The 18,882-nt window shown below is 40.2% G+C and overlaps 1 protein-coding gene across 1 annotated transcript in view; it reads left to right on the forward strand.

Annotated features, from left to right (window-relative positions):
• Positions 1-18,882, forward strand: part of LOC110288649 (uncharacterized) — a 53,875-nt gene that overhangs the window by 24,911 nt on the left and 10,082 nt on the right. Inside the window, exon 3 of the mRNA XM_085830076.1 lies at positions 3,847-5,076. Coding sequence (XP_085686202.1) covers positions 3,868-5,076 — 1,209 coding nt within the window. The 5' untranslated portion in view covers positions 3,847-3,867. The remainder of the gene's footprint in view (positions 1-3,846; positions 5,077-18,882) is intronic.

The raw sequence follows: 18,882 nt of genomic DNA on the forward strand, positions 1-18,882 counted from the left end.
CTGGTTTTATCTTGTGCCTCCTGTGGGCCTATAAGCCTGTGTCAGCACTCCTGGGAGACCAGCTTTCTCCTGGTGGTAACTGTGTGTAGCAGACTGTGGAACAGCCTTAGCTCCCAGGTGCAGATGGAGACCAGAAGGCAAGCCAGCCATTTTTATGACATGAATACTTCTAATTCTTTCACAAGAGTAGTATTTTTGTTTTAGTGTCTTCTAATTTTTTAAAGCTTTTAAAGTTTTCATGACAGAGGGCTTACCATCCTTGGTTAAGTGGATTCCAAGAATGTTATTGGGGAGAAGGTGCTGGCTAATATTGTAAGTGACATCGATTCCCCATGTCTTCTTTAGCATGTTTGCCATTGGGATACATGAAGGCAAGTGAGATTTTTATGTTAATTCTAAATTCTGTCAGCTTGCTCAAATGATTCTAAGGGTTCTCTGAGGAAGACTTTGGGTTCTATTGTGGACAGAACCTTATATTATCTTTGTCCCTTCCCTTTTCTATTTATGTATTTTCCCCCTTGCGTCCTATTGTCCTAGCTAAGACTTCTAGTACTGAACTGAATAAAGAGTGGATAATAAAGGAAAACCCTTGTCTCCTTCCTCTGCTCAGTGTGTTTGCTTGGAGGTTTTCTCATTTGACACAACGTTGGCTATATGTTTGCCATATGCAGCCTTTATTATGTTGAAATGTGTTCTCTCACTCCCCAATCTCTTCAAGACCCTAATGTGAAGAGCATGTTTGATTTTTTTATCAGATCATGGGCCCTTAGGAGAATTGTCCCCAGCCTGAGCTTAGGTCCTCCATCTGGGGGCCTCTTGCACCCCCAGTTTCCTAAAATGTACCTCATTCTCTTGTGGCCAACCTGAACTTAGAACCCAAGTCTGGCTAAACATCTAATACCTTCCTATTTTCTTATAAAATTACCATCATACACCATCTAGCCATTATGGGCCTTGGACCTGCCCTATATATGGGTTATATGTTCCCATTTGGGATGCCCAGAAGACAGACATGGCTCTGTGTTACTGGAATAGAGAGGATCAGACAGGAGACCTTTCATCTGCAGATGATATTCTGAAGAAGTCTCTAAAATGCAACTATTATGGTCCACAAATACCTAACCTAGGATGATATAGAAAGAACATTTTCATTTCTGAGTAGTTTAGATTAAGTTTCTCCACAGGAGCAGAACTGTTGGCAAAAATCTATATGTATTAAAGGAGATTTAAAATAGCTGCTAATGACCTGTGGTTTGGACAGTCTAATAGAAGATGTCTCCTGAAGGAAAGGTCTCGAACTATGAGGCTGCCTGTCAACACTGGCCTTCAGTATACACTTGAAACCCTAAGAAGTGAGCTCTAATACCAGTGAAGGAATGGCTCAGCAGCAGAATGGGTGAACTTGTCAGAGCAAATGAGATCAAGCAGACAAAGAAGAAAAGTCTCCTTCTTCCATGTTCTTTTACGTAGGCTTCCACCAAAAAAAAAAATGTAACCCAGATTTAGGGTAGATCTTCTAAACTCAAATGATCCAATGCAGAAAAATGTCTCACAGGTATGCTCACCTACTTTGGTTCCAGTTAATTCCAGATGGAGTCAAGTTGAATACCAAGATGAGACATCACTTGGGGTATATAAAAAGACACATCTACAACACTTATTTTTGTTGTGGTCCATGAGTTGCCCCACAAAACCATACCATACACCAGTCTTAGTCAGCCAGGAATACTTTATGCAGAATTTACCCCAGAACTGATCAGAAAGTGCCACAGACCAGACTTGGGAGCTGAATAATTCTGAGCCAGATTCATACAGAACTTTGAAGCATGTAATCCACAAACCTCCTTGCCAAGTTATGCCACCAATCTGTAAGTAGGGATAAGAGACTTCCTAAAGAACACATATTTGTGGCATGCTTCTCCTGTCCCCCTTGGTTGGGTTACTCAACTGTGGCAGGTGACTTGACTTGCCTAGCATTCATGTCCTAACTTGCCAAACAGGGTGTCAATTACCCATGCACATGTCAGAAAGTAGGATGTCAATTGCCAGTGAGGTCTCAACTCCAAGCTTATTATGGCTAACTATATAAAGCAGGTCCAATTTGACCTCTGTTATGATTGGTTTCCAAGAACAATAAAGTATAGAACATAACAGACTTTGGGTTAACAGTTAACTCAGTCATGAAAAAGTTACTACTAACATAAGAGCACATGAGACATTTTCCTGGTAACAGTCCTAACAGCATATGAGAAAGTTTGCTCATAAGAGCATAAAATGAACTGCTACACAAGCAATGGTTACCCAGGCCATAACAACTGAGTTTTTCCACTACCGAGTCTTCAAGCAGCTGTACCATTAGGGTAATGACACCAAAAGTTTTTGGAGGGTGTGTGTTTTGTTTTGTTTTGTTTTTCCAAGACAAGGTTCTCTGTATAACAGTTCTGGATGTCCTTGAACACACTTTGTAGACCAGGCTGACCTTGAACACATCTGCATGCCTCTGCCTCTGTAGGCCATTTTCTTGGAGCACACAAACATACATTTTTGTAAGGTTAGCTTCAGCCTGTGAAAGACATAGGCTATTAGTTTTTCTGAAGTCCCAATTCTATTCTCTGAGCAACAACTTCCAGTTACACTTATTTTTTTTCTGAAAATGTCAGGGTTTCATTTTTCTTCAAAACTGCATAGAACCTTACTGTATATGTACCATGAGTTCTTTGTACATTCATCTGCATATAAATATCTACACTGAATTGATTTTATAGAGACCCATAAGCACTGCAGCTATAACCATGGATGTGCTTGTATCTGCATAATCTGTTGACTAACACTCCTTCACGTTGAAGTGAGAAGTGTACCTCGGACAGTGATCCATTTATGAAGTAGATGCAACAACTTCTAGCAGTGAAGATGGGTCCTCTTTTCTACATTTGTCAGTGGTGCTTGATTTGGTAGTACCATTCTGATTTAATGGCCCTTCCTATGATAGTTCAGGATATCGAGTAAATTTTCGAATATATTTTAGCTTTTTCATTTAGTCTCTTAATGACTGTCTACAACTCATTCGCCCATTAATTGACTGAATGGTTTGGAATTTTACTGTTTCAGCAATTTTTACATTGTCAAAACACTACAACCCTCCCTCAGTTCTCACATCACTTCTGCTGTGACTTCTGCATCTAACTAAGCATTAGAGGCAGTAGTTTAGGTATCACATTTATGGCCCAGCATTCAAAAGTCACTTATCCTCAATTCTTTCACCATTATGAGTTAATCTAAAGTTACTCTTAACACTATACAGAGCAGTTTCTGTGGTCAAAATTAACAGTTATACCAATTCATGGATTGAAGCATAAACATATTGATGGTCATGTTATGCTAATTTCACAATTGATTTTGCTACCATTCATGTCAATTATTGAAGTAAAACTGAAAACCAGAAAGTCAGTGTGCATGTCATAATGTGACCGTATCTGGAAAGGCTGATAGAACTATGAACTTGGGTAATTTTTTTTTCTCGACAAAAACTGGGCATCTTAACCCAGCCTGAGCTCAAACTTGTGATCCATAGCAGCACCTCCTTAGTGCTGTGATTACAGGCTTGAATTTGATTAATGAAGAACAAAAAACACTGTAAAGGAAAAAAAATAGTTAAAGGTGAAGAGTGTGAGTCAAACCAAAATTCAAACCTAAAGACAGAAGTAAGGGGTGTTCAGTACTGCGTATTTCATTGAAGGGGAGAAAGTCCTTAATTATAATGTAGGGGCAGATAGTGGACCCTGCTGTCCCATTGTTCGTTCTTGCTGAACTAATTTGTTAACCTTCCTGATTCTTTCCTTTCTTTAGTACCATTGACACTTCCAAGGCATGGGTCAGACTTCTTCTTCTACACCCCCTCCAAAAGAGGATCCTGATTTGACCTCCAGCTTTGGAAATCTTCAGAATTTCAAGATGAAAACCAAAATCCTGTCTCAGGAATTAATCGCCTTCATTGAATCATCCCTAGAGAATGGAAACCTTCGGGAAACAGTTTCTGCAGTCAGCAGTGCTCTGGGTGACATAGAGAAAGCCCCACTAAACATTGCAGTGATGGGGGAGACTGGTGCTGGAAAGTCCAGTCTCATCAATGCTCTGCAGGGAGTGGGGGATGATGAAGAAGGTGCAGCTGCTTCCACAGGGGTGGTCCATACAACCACTGAGAGAACGCCATACACTTACACAAAGTTTCCCAGTGTGACACTGTGGGACCTGCCTGGCATTGGATCTACTGCCTTCCAACCGCATGATTATCTGAAGAAAATCGAGTTTGAGGAGTATGACTTCTTCATTATTGTCTCTTCTGGACGCTTTAAACATAATGATGCAGAATTTGCCAAAGCCATTGTGCAAATGAATAGGAGTTTCTATTTTGTTCGAACCCACACAGATCTTGATCTAATGGTTGTAAAACGGAGTAATCCTAGGAGATTCAACAGAGAGAACACATTAAAGCAGATTCGACATACCATTTCAAGTATGCTTAAGGAAGTTACCCACCAGGAGCCTCCAGTCTTCTTAGTCTCTAACTTTGATGTGTCTGACTTTGACTTCCCAAAGCTGGAATCCACCCTTCTCAGCCAGCTCCCAGCCTACAAACACCACATGTTCATGCTCACTTTGCCTGTTGTTACAGATTCCACCATAGACCAGAAGAGGAATATGCTGAAACAAAAGGTCTGGAAGGAATCCACAACTCCAAGAGCATGGGCTACCATACCATCCCGGGGACTGACCCAAAAGGACATGGAGATGTTGCAACAGACTTTGAATGACTATAGATCTTCCTTTGGCCTGGATGAGGCATCACTGGAAAACATCACTGAGGATTTGAACGTGACACTGGAGGATCTCAAGGCAAACATTAAGTCTCCACATTTGCTCTCAGATGAGCCAGATACATCCTTAACAGAGAAACTATTGAAGTACATTGGAAATCCTTACTTTTCAAAGGTTTTCCACTTGCAAAATTATTTCATTGACATGGTTGCGAGTGATGTTAAAATTATCCTCAGTAAAGAAAAGCTTTTCACAGAGCAGGTGAGCTCATTCAACTCTAACGCCTCTCTTTTTTTTTTTCCCACTGTTTTTTTTTTATTACATATTTTCCTCAATTACATTTCCAATGCTATCCCAAAAGTCCCCCATACCGCCCCCCACTTCCCTACCCTCCCATTCCCATTCTTTTGGCCCTGGCATTCCTTTATATTGGGGCATATAAAGTTTGCAAGTCCAATGGGCCTCTCTTTCCAGTGATGGCCGACTAGGCCATCTTTCGGTACATATGCAGCTGGAGACAAGAGCTCCGGGGTACTGGTTAGTTCATCATGTTGTTCTAACTATAGGGTTGCAGATCCCTTTAGCTCCTTGGGTACTTTCTCTAGCTTCTCCATTGGGAGCCCTGTGATACATCCAATAGCTGACTGTGAGCATCCACTCCTGTGTTTGCTAGGCCCCTGCATAGTCTCACAAGAGACAGCTATCTTTGGGTCCTTTCAGCAAAATCTTGCTAGTGTATGCAATGGTGTCAGCGTTTAGAAGCTGATTATGGGATGGATCCCTGGATACGGCAGTCTCTAGATGGTCCATCCTTTCATCACAGCTCCGAACTTTGTCTCTGTAACTCCTTCCCTGGGTGTTTTGTTCCCAATTCTAAGAAGGGGCACAGTGTCCACATTTTGGTCTTCATTCTTCTTGAGTTTCATGCGTTTAGCAAATTGTATCTTATATCTTGGGTATCCTAAGTTTTGGGCTAATATCCACTTATCAGTGAATACATATTGTGTGAGTTCCTTTGTGATTGTGTTACCTCACTCAAGATGATGCCCTCCAGGTCCATTCATTTGGCTAGGAATTTCATAAATTCATTCTTTTTAATAGCTGAGTAGTACTCCATTGTGTAAATGTACCATAATTTCTGTATCCATTCCTCTGTTGAGGGACATCTGGGTTCTTTCCAGCTTCTGGCTATTATAAATAGGGCTGCTATGAACATAGTGGAGCATGTGTCCTTCTTACCGGTTGGGACATCTTCTGGATATATGCCCAGAAGAGGTAATGCTGGATCCTCCGGTAGTACTATGTCCAATTTTCTGAGGAACCACCAGATTGATTTCCAGAGTGGTTGTACAAGCTTGCAATCCCACCAACAATGGAGAAGTGTTCCTCTTTCTCCACATCCTCGCCAGCATCTGCTGTCACCTGAATTTTTGATCTTAGCCATTCTGACTGGTGTGAGGTGGAATCTCAGGGTTATTTTGATTTGCATTTCCCTGATGATTAAGGATGTTGAACATTTTTTCAGGTGCTTCTCTGCCATTCGGTATTCCTCAGGTGAGAATTCTTTGTTCAGTTCTGAGCCCCATTTTTTAATGGGGTTATTTGACTTTCTGGAGTCCACCTTCTTGAGTTCTTTATATATATTGGATATTAGTCCCTTGTCTGATTTAGGATAGGTGAAGATCCTTTCCCAATCTGTTGGTGGTTTTTTTGTCTTATTGATGGTGTCTTTAGCCTTGCAGAAGCTTTGTAGTTTCATGAGGTCCCATTTGTCAATTCTCGATCTTACAGCAGAAGCCATTACTGTTCTATTCAGGAATTTTTCCCCTGTGCCCATATCTTCAAGGCTTTTCCCCACTTTCTCCTCTATAAGTTTCAGTGTCTCTGGTTTTATGTGAAGTTCCTTGATCCATTTAGACTTGACCTTAGTACAAGGAGATAGGAATGGATCGATTCGCATTCTTCTACATGTTAACATCCAGTTGTGCCAGCACCATTTGTTGAAAATGCTGTCTTTCTTCCACTGGATGTTTTTAGCTCCCTTGTCGAAGATCAAGTGACCGTAGGTGTGTGGGTTCATTTCTGGGTCTTCAATTCTATTCCATTGGTCTATTTGTCTGTCACTATACCAGTACCATGCAGTTTTTATCACAATTGCTCTGTAGTAGAGCTTTAGGTCCGGCATGGTGATTCCACCAGAGGTTCTTTTATCCTTGAGAAGAGATTTTGCTATCCTAGGTTTTTTGTTATTCCAGATGAATTTGCAGATTGCACTTTCTAATTCGTTGAAGAATTGATTTGGAATTTTGATGGGGATTGCATTGAATCTGTAGATTGCTTTTGGCAAGATAGCCATTTTTACAATGTTGATCCTGCCAATCCATGAGCATGGGAGATCTTTCCATCTTCTGAGATCTTCTATAATTTCTTTCTTCAGAGACTTGAAGTTTTTATTATACAGATCTTTCACTTCCTTAGTTAGAGTCACGCCAAGATATTTTATATTATTTGTGACTATTGAGAAGGGTGTTGTTTCCCTAATTTCTTTCTCGGCCTGTTTATTCTTTGTGTAGAGAAAGGCCATTGATTTGTTTGAGTTAATTTTATATCCAGCTACTTCACCGAAGCTGTTTATCAGGCTTAGGAGTTCTCTGGTGGAATTTTTAGGGTCACTTATATATACTATCATATCATCTGCAAAGAGTGATATTTTGACTTCATCTTTTCCAATTTGTATCCCTTTGATCTCCTTTTGTTGTCGAATTGCTCTGGCTAGGACTTCAAGTACAATGTTGAATAGGTATGGAGAAAGTGGACAGCCTTGTCTAGTCCCTGATTTTAGAGGGATTGCTTCAAGCTTCTCACCATTTACTTTGATGTTGGCTACTGGTTTGCTGTAGATTGCTTTTATCATGTTTAGGTATGGGCCTTGAATTCCTGATCTTTCCAAGATTTTTATCATGAATGGGTGTTGGATCTTGTCAAATGCTTTTTCTGCATCTAACGAGATGACCATGTAGTTTTTGTCTTTGAGTTTGTTTATATACTGGATTACGTTGATGGATTTCCGTATATTGAACCATCCCTGCATCCCTGGGATGAAACCTACTTGGTCAGGATGGATGATTGTTTTGATGTGTTCTTGGATTCGGTTAGCAAGAACTTTATTGAGGATTTTTGCATCAATATTCATAAGGGATATTGGTCTGAAGTTTTCTATCTTTGTTGGGTCTTTTTGTGGTTTAGGTATCAGAGTAATTGTGGCTTCATAGAATGAGTTGGGTAGAGTACCTTCTGTTTCTATTTTGTGGAAGAGTTTGTGAAGAACTGGGATTAGATCTTCTTTGAAGGTCTGATAGAACTCTGCACTAAACCCATCTGGTCCTGGGCTTTTTTTGGTTGGGAGACTATTAATGACTGCTTCTATTTCTTTGGGGGATATAGGGTTGTTTAGATCATTAACCTGATCTTGGTTCAACTTTGGTACCTGGTATCTGTCTAGGAACTTCTCCATTTCATCCAGGTTCTCCAGTTTTGTTGAGTATAGCCTTTGGTAGAAGGATCTGATGGTGTTTTGGATGTCTTCAGGATCTGTTGTTATGTCTCCTTTTTCATTTCTGATTTTGTTAATTAGAATACTTTCCCTGTGCCCTCTAGTTAGTCTGGCTAAGGGTTTATCTATCTTGTTGATTTTCTCAAAGAACCAGCTCCTTGATTGGTTGATTCTTTGAATAGTTCTTCTTGTTTCCACTTGATTGATTTCGCCCCTGAGTTTGATTATTTCCTGCCGTCTACTCCTCTTGGGTGAATTTGCTTCCTTTTGTTCTAGTGCTTTTAGGTGTGTTGTCAAGCTGCTAATGTGTGCTCTTTCTAGTTTCTTTTTGGAGGCACTCAGAGCTATGAGTTTTCCTCTTAGAAATGCTTTCATTGCGTCCCATAAGTTTGGGTATGTTGTGGCTTCATTTTCATTGAACTCTAAAAAGTCCTTGATTTCTTTCTTTATTCCTTCCTTGACCAAGGTATCGTTGAGAAGAGTGTTGTTCAGTTTCCACGTGAATGTTGGCTTTCTATTATTTATTTTGTTATTGATGATCAGCCTTAGTCCATGGTGATCTGATAGGATGCATGGGACAAATTCAATGTTTTTGTATCTGTTGAGTCCTGTTTTGTGCCCAATTACGTGGTCAATTTTGGAGAAGGTACCATGAGGTGCTGAGAAGAAGGTGTATCCTTTTGTTTTAGGGTAAAATGTTCTGTAGATATCTGCCAGATCCATTTGATCCATAACTTCTGTTAGTTTCACTGTGTCCCTGTTTAGTTTCTGTTTCCATGATCTGTCCATTGGTGAAAGTGGTGTGTTGAAGTCTCCCACTATTATTGTATGAGGTGCAATGTGTGCTTTGAGATTTACTAAAGTTTCTTTAACGAATGAGGCTGCCTTTGTATTTGGAGCATAGATATTCAGGATTGATAGTTCCTCTTGGAGGATTTTACCTTTGATGAGTATGAAGTGCCCCTCCCTGTCTTTTTTGATGACTTTGGGTTGGAAGTCAATCTTATCTGATATTAGAATGGCTACTCCAGCTTGTTTCTTCAGACCATTTGCTTGGAAAATTGTTTTCCAGCCTTTCATTCTGAGGTAGTGTCTATCTTTTTCTCTGAGATGAGTTTCTTGTAAGCAGCAAAATGTTGGGTCTTGATTGTGTAGCCAGTTTGTTAGTCTATGTCTTTTTATCGGGGAGCTGAGTCCATTGATATTAAGAGATATTAAGGAAAAGTAATTGTTGTTTCCTGTTATTTTTGTTGTTAAAGTTGGCATTCTGTTCTTGTGGCTGTCTTCTTTTCGGTTTGTTGAGGGATTACCTTCTTGTTGTTTCTAGGGCATGGTTCCTGTCCTTGTATTGGTTTTTTTCTGTTATTATCCTTTGAATGGCTGGATTCGTGGAGAGATAATGTGTGAATTTGGTTTTGTCGTGGAATACTTTGGTTTCTCCATCTATGTTAATTGAGAGTTTGGCTGGGTATAGTAGCCTGGGCTGGAATTTGTGTTCTTTTAATGTCTGTATAACATCTGTCCAGGATCTTCTGGCTTTCATAGTCTCTGGTGAAAAATCTGGTGTAATTCTGATAGGCTTGCCTTTATATGTTACTTGGCCTTTTTCTCTTACTGCTTTTAGTATTCTATCTTTATTTAGTGCATTTGTTGTTCTGATTATTATGTGTCGGGAGGTATTTCTTTTCTGGTCCAGCCTATTTGGAGTTCTGTAGGCTTCTTGTATGTTCATGGGCATCTCTTTCTTTAGATTTGGGAAGTTTTCTTCTATAATTTTGTTGAAGATGTTTGCTGGTCCTTTGAGTTGAAAATCTTCATTTTCATCCACTCCTATTATCCGTAGGTTTGGTCTTCTCATTGTGTCCTGTATTTCTTGGATGTTTTGAGTTAGGATCTTTTTGCATTTTCCATTTTCCTTGATTGTTGTGCCGATGTTCTCTATGGAATCTTCTGCACCTGAGATTCTCTCTTCCATCTCTTGTATTCTGTTGCTGATGCTTGCATCTATGGTTCCAGATTTCTTTCCTAGGGTTTCTATCTCCAGTGTTGCCTCATTTTGGGTTTTCTTTATTGTGTCTACTTCCCTTTTTAGGTCTAGTATGGTTTTGTTCATTTCCATCATCTGATTGGATGTGTTTTCCTGTTTCTCTTTAAGGACTTCTACCAGTTTGGTTGTGTTTTCCTGTTTTTCTTTAAGGACTTGTAACTCTTTAGCCATGTTCTCCTGTAGTTCTTTAAAGTCCTTCTTGATGTCCTCTACCATCATCATGAGATATGCTTTTAAATCCAGGTCTAGTTTTTCAGGTGTGTTGGGGTGCCCTGGACTGGGCGAGGTGGGAGTGCTGGGTCCTGATGATGGTGAGTGGTCTTGGTTTCTGTTAGTAAGATTCTTACCTTTACCTCTCGCCATCTGGTAATCTCTGGAGTTGTTATAGTTGTCTCTGTTCAGAGGTTGTTCTTCTGGTGATTCTGAGTATCCTCTGTCAGCAGACCTGGGAGACAGGCTATCTCCTCTGAGTTTCAGTGGTTAGAGCACTCCCTGCTGACAAGCTTTCCTCTTAAAGGGAAGGTGTACAGATATCTGGCGTTTGGACCTCCTCCTGGCCGAAGAAGAAGGCGGAAAACAGGACCTTTCCCAGATGCTGTGTTGCTTTGGCAGGTCACAGAAGCTGTAGGCTTCTGTGGTGCACACTCTCAGCTGTGCAGACTAAGTTCCTAAGTTCAGTGGAGTCCTGGATCCAAGATGTGCTCCCTGCTCCTGAGGCAGAGGGCTCCTGTGCAGGGCAGACCACTGTCTTCCAGCTAGGAGGGTGCCGGATGTCTGTGGCCCCAAAAGGGTGCTGCCTCAGCGGCTCTGTGGCTCCCGCCTGTCCCAGAAGCTGTCTGCCTCTGTGGTCCTCACTCTGACCTGTACAGACTAAGTTCGGCGGATGGCGCTCCCTGCAGGGCAGGTCACTGTCCTCCAGCTGGGAGGGTGCCGGATGTCTGTGGCCCCAAAAGGGTGCTGCCTCAGCGGCTCTGTGGCTCCCGCCTGTCCCAGAAGCTGTCTGCCTCTGTGGTCCTCACTCTAACCTGTACAGACTAAGTTCGGCGGAGTCCCGGAGCCAAGATGGCGCTCCCTGCAGGGCAGGTCACTGTCCTCTGGCTGGAAGGGTGCCGGATGTCTGCGGCCCCAAAAGGGTGCTGCCTCAGCGGCTCTGTGTCTCCCGCCTGTCCCAGAAGCTGTCTGCCTCTGTGGTCCTCACTCTAACCTGTACAGACTCCTAACGCCTCTCTATATCGGGAGGAGTCCATGGGGAAAGTGTTTCCAGTTGGTCCAGGAAGCACCTTTCTATTTCACTTCGTTGAGGTGTTTCAAAGTGGCTCTGACGAACTTTGTCATGTCCATGTTCTGCTCCTGTTGACATCCTGGGGCCTCTCTGGTTGAGACAGTTACATGATGCTCTCCTAAGGCTTTTCATTGTAAATCATCTCATTTCTCTGGTGTTTATTTGCTTTGTATTTAAGAAGTGTTTCAGTTAGATGGCAAGCTACTTGTCAGTTCCCTTTTGATTCCTATGCTTTGCTGACTCCATGTGGAACAATCTGATGAAGTTTTTCATACCTGTTTCCCTTTAAGAGCTTCAAGGTTTCCATCTTACAATATGCTCTTTGGGACACATGGGGTTGGTTGGTTTGTTTGTTTGTTTTTTATAGTGTGAAGGGTCAGGGTTCGGGTTTAGTCTTGGCTGATGCTCAGTTTTCTCAGTTCCATTCTTCAAACCATGTGCCCTTTGTGCAGTATGAGTATTTGGAAGCCTTGCTGAGATACTGGCTGACTGTAGATGCATTCTGTTGCCTGCATGGTTATGGATATATTTCTGGGTTCACTCTTCCTGTCAGCTTGATGGTCTATGAGCCTGTTTTCATGCAGCTATTGGGCTGTTTTTGTCACTGTGGCTCTGTGCTATGCCTTAAAATCAGGTATTGCAGTGACTCCTAGCCCTATTGGTTTTGATCAATATTGTTTTGGCTATTTGCAGTTTTCTGTGTTCCCATGTGAGTTTTGTGATCCCACAGTCCAGTTCTATTCTTACTGGCATTGATGTTCTAGTTGAGATTGCATTGAGTCTATAGATCACTTTCTGAAGTATGGACACTTTGACAATGTTAAAGTTTATAAGCTATAAACACAGGGATCTTAGCATCTTTTGTTGCCTTCTTTGAGGTTTCTTTCTTCTCTGCTTTAGAGCGTCTCACTTCCTTGGTTTCTTAATGAAACTTGTTTGCTTCTTCCTTGCTTGCTCTCTACCTTCCTTTCTTCCTGCCTTCTTACTCTGCCTTCTTCTTTAGTGTGTGTGTTGTGTTTATTGTAAATGAACTTTCAAGATTTCTTTCAAAATTTTACATTTCTGAATATCTCAGACAAATTATATGTATTCTTTTTAATTTTATTCATCAGTATTTTCTTAGATCTCGTTGAGGTTTTTTTCTATTTCATTACATTTTAGGTGTACATACAACACAGTGAGTTTCATTATGGCATTTCCATACATGTATGTCATTATACATTTTCATTCAGTCTTATATATTCTCATTCATTCATTTGCCTGCTGCCCTCTGCCATGCCCCCGTTATCTAGCTAGCTCCCTTTTACACTCAAAAGTCCCTTCTTCATGTTCTTGTCACAAATACCCTTTGCTCATCAAATACAATTCCTTCTTCAACATTTCTCACCTCTCATGTGATTGAGATTTTTTTCATTATTTATGAAATATTTGACAGGAATTTAATCTACTTCAGTTTCTTTGGAATCTTTTTTAAAACATTCATTTATACATTTATTTTTATGCATATGAGTTTTCACATAGCCTCACAACCGAGAATTAGATCTCATATGAGAAGGTTGTAAGCCACTGTATGGTTGCTGGGAATTGAACTCGGGACCTCTGGAAGAGCAGTCCTCTTAACTGATGAGACATCTTTCCAGAACTCCTCAGAATCTTTTATTAGAGAGTTATGATCCTTTATATGATTGTTGCCTTGGCTATTTTGAATAATAATAGTTGTGTGTAGCAATTTGTGCTTCTCCAGCCGGGCGTGGTGGCGCACGCCTTTAATCCCAGCACTCGGGAGGCAGAGGCAGGCGGACTTCTGAGTTTGAGGCCAGCCTGGTCTACAAAGTGAGTGCCAGGACAGCCAGGGCTACACAGAGAAACCCTGTCTCGAAAAACAAACAAACAAAAAAAAACAAAACAAAAAAGCAATTTGTGCTTCTCAATGGAGATATCTACCACTTATATAGGATGTCCTTATTAAGAAAATTCTCCAGAAAAATGTGTCTTAGGGGGTTGGGCTGTTATGTAATATTTGGTTTATTTCCAGCTGGCCATCACAGTGTAGATGCCATATCAGTACTCTGGGGGGCATCTAGTGAGTTTTGACTCTGTCTATTCCATCTCAGAGTTGTTGAGAACCATTGTTTCAGATGGTCACACAAGACTGGAACTCTCATACACTGCAAGCAAATGTGACATAAATAGTAGGGTGTAAACAATGCACTGTACATGAATTTGAATTCATTTGTGTAGCCACAATCACCAGGTGTTCCTAAATATTGCTTCTACTTGTAGATCAATGTGGCTTGATGTCTATATGCAGGTGAGGGCAAGCACCAGAAGAGGTGAAAGCCTGTGATTTGGCAGTGGAAAAGGAAGGCAGAAGGAGGATTTTAGAAATGGGAGAGAGAAGACAGAGAGGAGAAGAAAGGAAGATGGAGGAAGAGAAAGACGGTCCAGATTCCACGTGGCTTTAAATAGCCACAGGTAGTTATGATTACGTTATAGGGATGGACAATTACAGGACAATTTGTCTTATCTAGGTGGGAAATTTATATCACTATCAATTGGCTCTGAGTTCATTCTGTGGGCCTTTTGTGGGGTGAGAATTTACCCATAGAAATCTGACTTATAAATTACAAGCCTCTCCCCTTGGTCGAGCAAATTTATATGCTCCAGTACAGGGGAACACCAGGGCCAAGAAGTGAGAGTGAGTGGGTAGGGGAGCAGGGCAGGAGGAGGGTATAGGGGACTTTTGGGATAGCATTTGAAACGTAAATGAAGAAAATATCTAATAAAAAATTAAAAATTAATTACAAGTCCCTAGAGTTTTGACTTTCCTGGGATACTAGGATTTGGAACCACTGACCAGAGCAGGCTGATAGCTAGGAATGTGAGCAAAATCAGCAAAAAGAGAGCCACGAGATGGGCGGTCACTATATGGGGCTAGCCATGGAAAGCAGCAGGGTTGGGAGTGCCCAAGTAGCCAGAAATAGTGTGGGATGGTGCGTTTTTTTTTTAATATTTCCTGCAACAGTTGGCATCTAATTGTGGCATCGCAGCATCAGAGAGGCAGAGATGTGTAGACCTTTGAAACACATACTATATACACATGTGCCTGCACACATGCATGCAGCTTCACATACAAATTGTCAAATAATTACCCTTGCAGTTTTGCGATTTTACTATATTGTTCCTAGTGACAGTGGCTCTACTGATGCCTTCCTTTCCCTAAGTCTGATTGGTGTCATGGCTTCCAACAAGATGATTGGGTGACTCAAGAATAGAATTCTGTGTACCTGCAGGTTCTATCTTAAAATCTGCATACCACATTATTAACACCAGAGTATCAGAGCTAAGTGAAGCCAATCTCTCATGTCTTCCTGCATGCACCTTGTGTTCCAATTCTAATTCCAAAGTTCTATGTGTGTCTGAAACACCCAGAGAAAAGGGTATGGCTGTGATTCATACTCTTCATCCCAAAGTTCTGGTATTTTTAGTATCAGTATTGATAAACTTTGATCTACACTCATAGCTGTAATGAAGGCTGGTTTTCCACAATTCATGAAATATACACAGTTTTAATGTCCTGCAAAGATTATAATAAACTAGTAGGAGTATCAGACAAAAAAAATCGATGTGATGTAAAAGACCAAAATATTTAATATAGCAACATGTATGTAATATGTGAATTCCTGGAGGAAACACATCTGACATGTATCTTCTTTCTTCGGACTTAAGAATTGATGCTTCCCTGGAGTAGAGCTTTGATGGAAATACTTTTTTATTCAGATTTCTTAACTTTCAAAATAGTCATTTTCTCTTTTTAGTGGCTTCTTTAACATCTCTTCCTTTATTCCTTTCTTCCTTCCTGGCTTTCCTCTGTATCCACTTGGGATTTTCATTTTCAAGGTTGTTTCCTTGAGGTTTGTAGAATGAACACTAGAAAATAGGGACACTGGTCACTTCATATTGTTGTTCCACCTATAGAGCTCCTGTCTCTAGCGGCATGTTTAGCAGAGAATGGCCTACTCGGCCATCACTGGGAACAGAGGCCCCTTGGTCTTGCAAACTTTATATGCCCCAATACAGGGGAACGCCAGGGCCAAGAAGTGGGAGTGAGTGGGTAGGAGAGCAGGGCAGGGGGAGGCTATACAGAACTTTCCGGATAGTTTGGGAAATGTAAATAAAGAAAATATCTTTTTTTTTTTTTTTTTGGTTTTACGAGACAGGGTTTCTCTGTATAGCCCTGGCTGTCCTGGAGCTCACTTTGTAGACCAGGCTGGCCTCGAACTCAGAAATCCGCCTGCCTCTGCCTCCCGAGTGCTGGGATTAAAGGCGTGCGCCACCACGCCCGGCTGAAAATATCTTATTAAAAAATATTTTGTTCTTTCTAACTCTATGAAGAATTGAGTTTGAATTTTGATGGGGATTGCATTGAATCTGTAGATTGCTTTAGCAAGATGGCCATTTGACTTTATTAATCCTGCTAATCCACAAGCATGGGAGATCTCTTCATCTTCTGAGATTTTCTTTGATTTCTTTCTTCAGAGACTTGCGGTTCTTGTCAAACAGATCTTCTACTTGCTTGGTAAGACTCACAGCAAGATACTTGATATTGTTTGTGACTATTGTGAAAAGTTTTTCCCTAATTTCCTTCTCAGCATGTTTATCCTTTGAGTAGAGGAAGGCTACTGATTTGTTTGAGTTAATTTTATATCCAGCCACTTTACTGAAATTGTTGATCAGCTGTAGGAGTTGTCTCGTGAAACTTGGGGGGTCACTTAAGTATGCTATTATGTCATCTGCAAAGAGTGATATTTTGAGTTCTTCCTTTTCAAATTGTATCCTTTGACCTCCTCATGTTCTCTAATTGATCTAGCTAAAACTTCAAGTACTATACTGAATGGATAGGGAAAGAGAAGGCAGCATTGTCTAGTCCCTGATTTTAGTGGACTGCTTCAAGATTCTCTCCATTTAATATGATATCACCTACTGGTCTGCTGTATATTGCATTTGCTATGTTTAGGCTTGGGCCTTGAATTACTTATCTTTCCAAGGCTTTTAACATGAGGGGATGTTGGATTTTGTCAAATGCGTTTTCAGCATCTAATGAAATAATCATGTGGGTTTTTTTTCCTTTGAGTTTGTTTATGTAATGGTTTAGTGATGGATTTCCATATATTGAACCATCCCTGAATCCCTGGGATGAAGCTTACTTGATAGTGGTGAATGATCATTTTGATGTGTTCCTGGATTCAGTTTGTGAGAATTTTCTAGAGTATTTTTGCATTGATATTCATAAGGGAAATTGGTCAAAAGTTCTCTTTCTTTGTTGGGTCTTTGTGCGGTTTTGGTATCAGTATAACCATGGCTTCATAGAAGGTATTGGGTAGTGTTCCTTCTGTTTCTATTATATGGAATAGTTTAAAGAATACTGATAATAGCTCGTTTGAAGGTCTGATAGAATTCTGCAATAAACCCATATGATCCTGGCCTTTTTATGGTTGGGAGATTTTAAGTGACTGCCTCTATTTCATTGGGGGTTATGGGACTGTTTAGATGATTTATCTGATCTGGATTTAACTTTGGTATCTGGTATCTGTCTACAAAATTGTCCATTTCCTCCAGAATTTCCAGTTTTCTTGAATACAGGCTTTTCTAGTAGGATCTGATGTTTTTGAATTTCCTTGGTTTCTGTTGTTATGTCTCATTTTTCATTTCTGATTTTGTTAATTTGGATACTGTCTCTGTTGCCCTGTGGTTAGTCTGGCTAAGGGTTTATCTATCTTGTTGATTTTCTCAGAGAACCAGCTCCTGGTTTTGTTGAGTCTTCGTATAGTTCTTTCTGTTTCTACTTGGTTGAGTTCAGCCCTGAGTTTGATTATTTCCTGCTTCTTTTTGTTCCAGAGCTTTCAGAGGTGCTGTCAAGCTGCTAGTAGTGTATGCTCTCTCCAGTTTCTTTTTGGAGGCACTGAGAGCTATGAGTGTTCCTCGTAGGACTGCTTTCATTGTATCCCATAAGTTTGTGTATGTTGTGATTTTATTTTCCTTGAATTCTAAAAAGTCTATAATTTCTTTCTTTATTTCTTCCTTGACCAAGTTATCATTGAGTAGAGTGTTGTTCAGCTTCCACGTGTTTGTGGGCTTTCTCTTGTTTTTATTGCTATTGAAGACAAGTCTTAGTCCGTGGTAATCTGATAGGATGCATGGGATGGTTTCAAACTTCTTGTATCTGTTGAGGCCTGTTTTCTGACCAATTATATGATCAGTTTTGGAGAAGGTACCATGAGGTGCTGAGAAGAGGGTATATTATTTTGTTTTAGGATAAAATGTTATATATATGTTATATATATATATATATTAATATATATATTATATATATATATATATATGTTAAATCTATTTGGTCCATAACTTGTTAGTTTCACTGTATCTCTTTTTAGTTTGTATTTCCATGACCAGTATTATTGTGTGAGATGCAATGGTGTTTTGAGCTTTACTATAAGTTTCTTTTATGAATGTGGATGCCCTTGCATTTACAGCATAGATGTTCAGAATTGAGAGTTCTTCTTGGTAGATTTTTTTCTTTGATGAGTATGAAGTGTCCTTCCTCATCCTTTTTGATAATTTTTGGTTAAAATCAATATTATTAAATATTAAAATGTCTACTCCAGCTTGTATCTTGGAACTATTTGCTTGGAAAATACTTTCCAGCCTTTACTCTGAGGTGGTGTCTGTCTTTCAATCTGAGGTGTGTTTCCGGTACACAGCAAAATGTTGGATCCTGTTTATGTATCTGTTAGTCTATGTCTTTTTATTGGGGGAATTGAGTCCATTGATGTTAAGAGATATTAAGGAGTATTGATTTTTGCTCCCTGTTTTTGTTGATGTTATTTTTATTTTTGTGTGGCTATCTTCTTTTGGGTTTGTTGAAAGAAGATTACTTTTTTGCTTTTTCTAGGGTGTAGCTTCGCTCATTGTGTTGGCGTTTTCTATCTATTATTCTTTGTAGGGTTGGATTTGTGGAAAGATATTGTGTAAATTTGGTTTTGTCGTGAAATAACCTTGTTTCTTCATTTATGATAATTGAATTTTGTGGGTATAGTAAACAGGTCTGGCATTTGTGCTCTCATAGGGTCTGTATGAGATCTTCTAGCTTTGAGCTTTGCTAAATTTTGTTTTAGGACAAAATGT

The sequence above is a fragment of the Mus caroli genome, unplaced genomic scaffold (assembly GCF_978045245.1).
Source record: "Mus caroli unplaced genomic scaffold, Mus_caroli_1 scaffold_13, whole genome shotgun sequence".
Classification (NCBI taxonomy): Eukaryota; Metazoa; Chordata; class Mammalia; order Rodentia; family Muridae; genus Mus; species Mus caroli.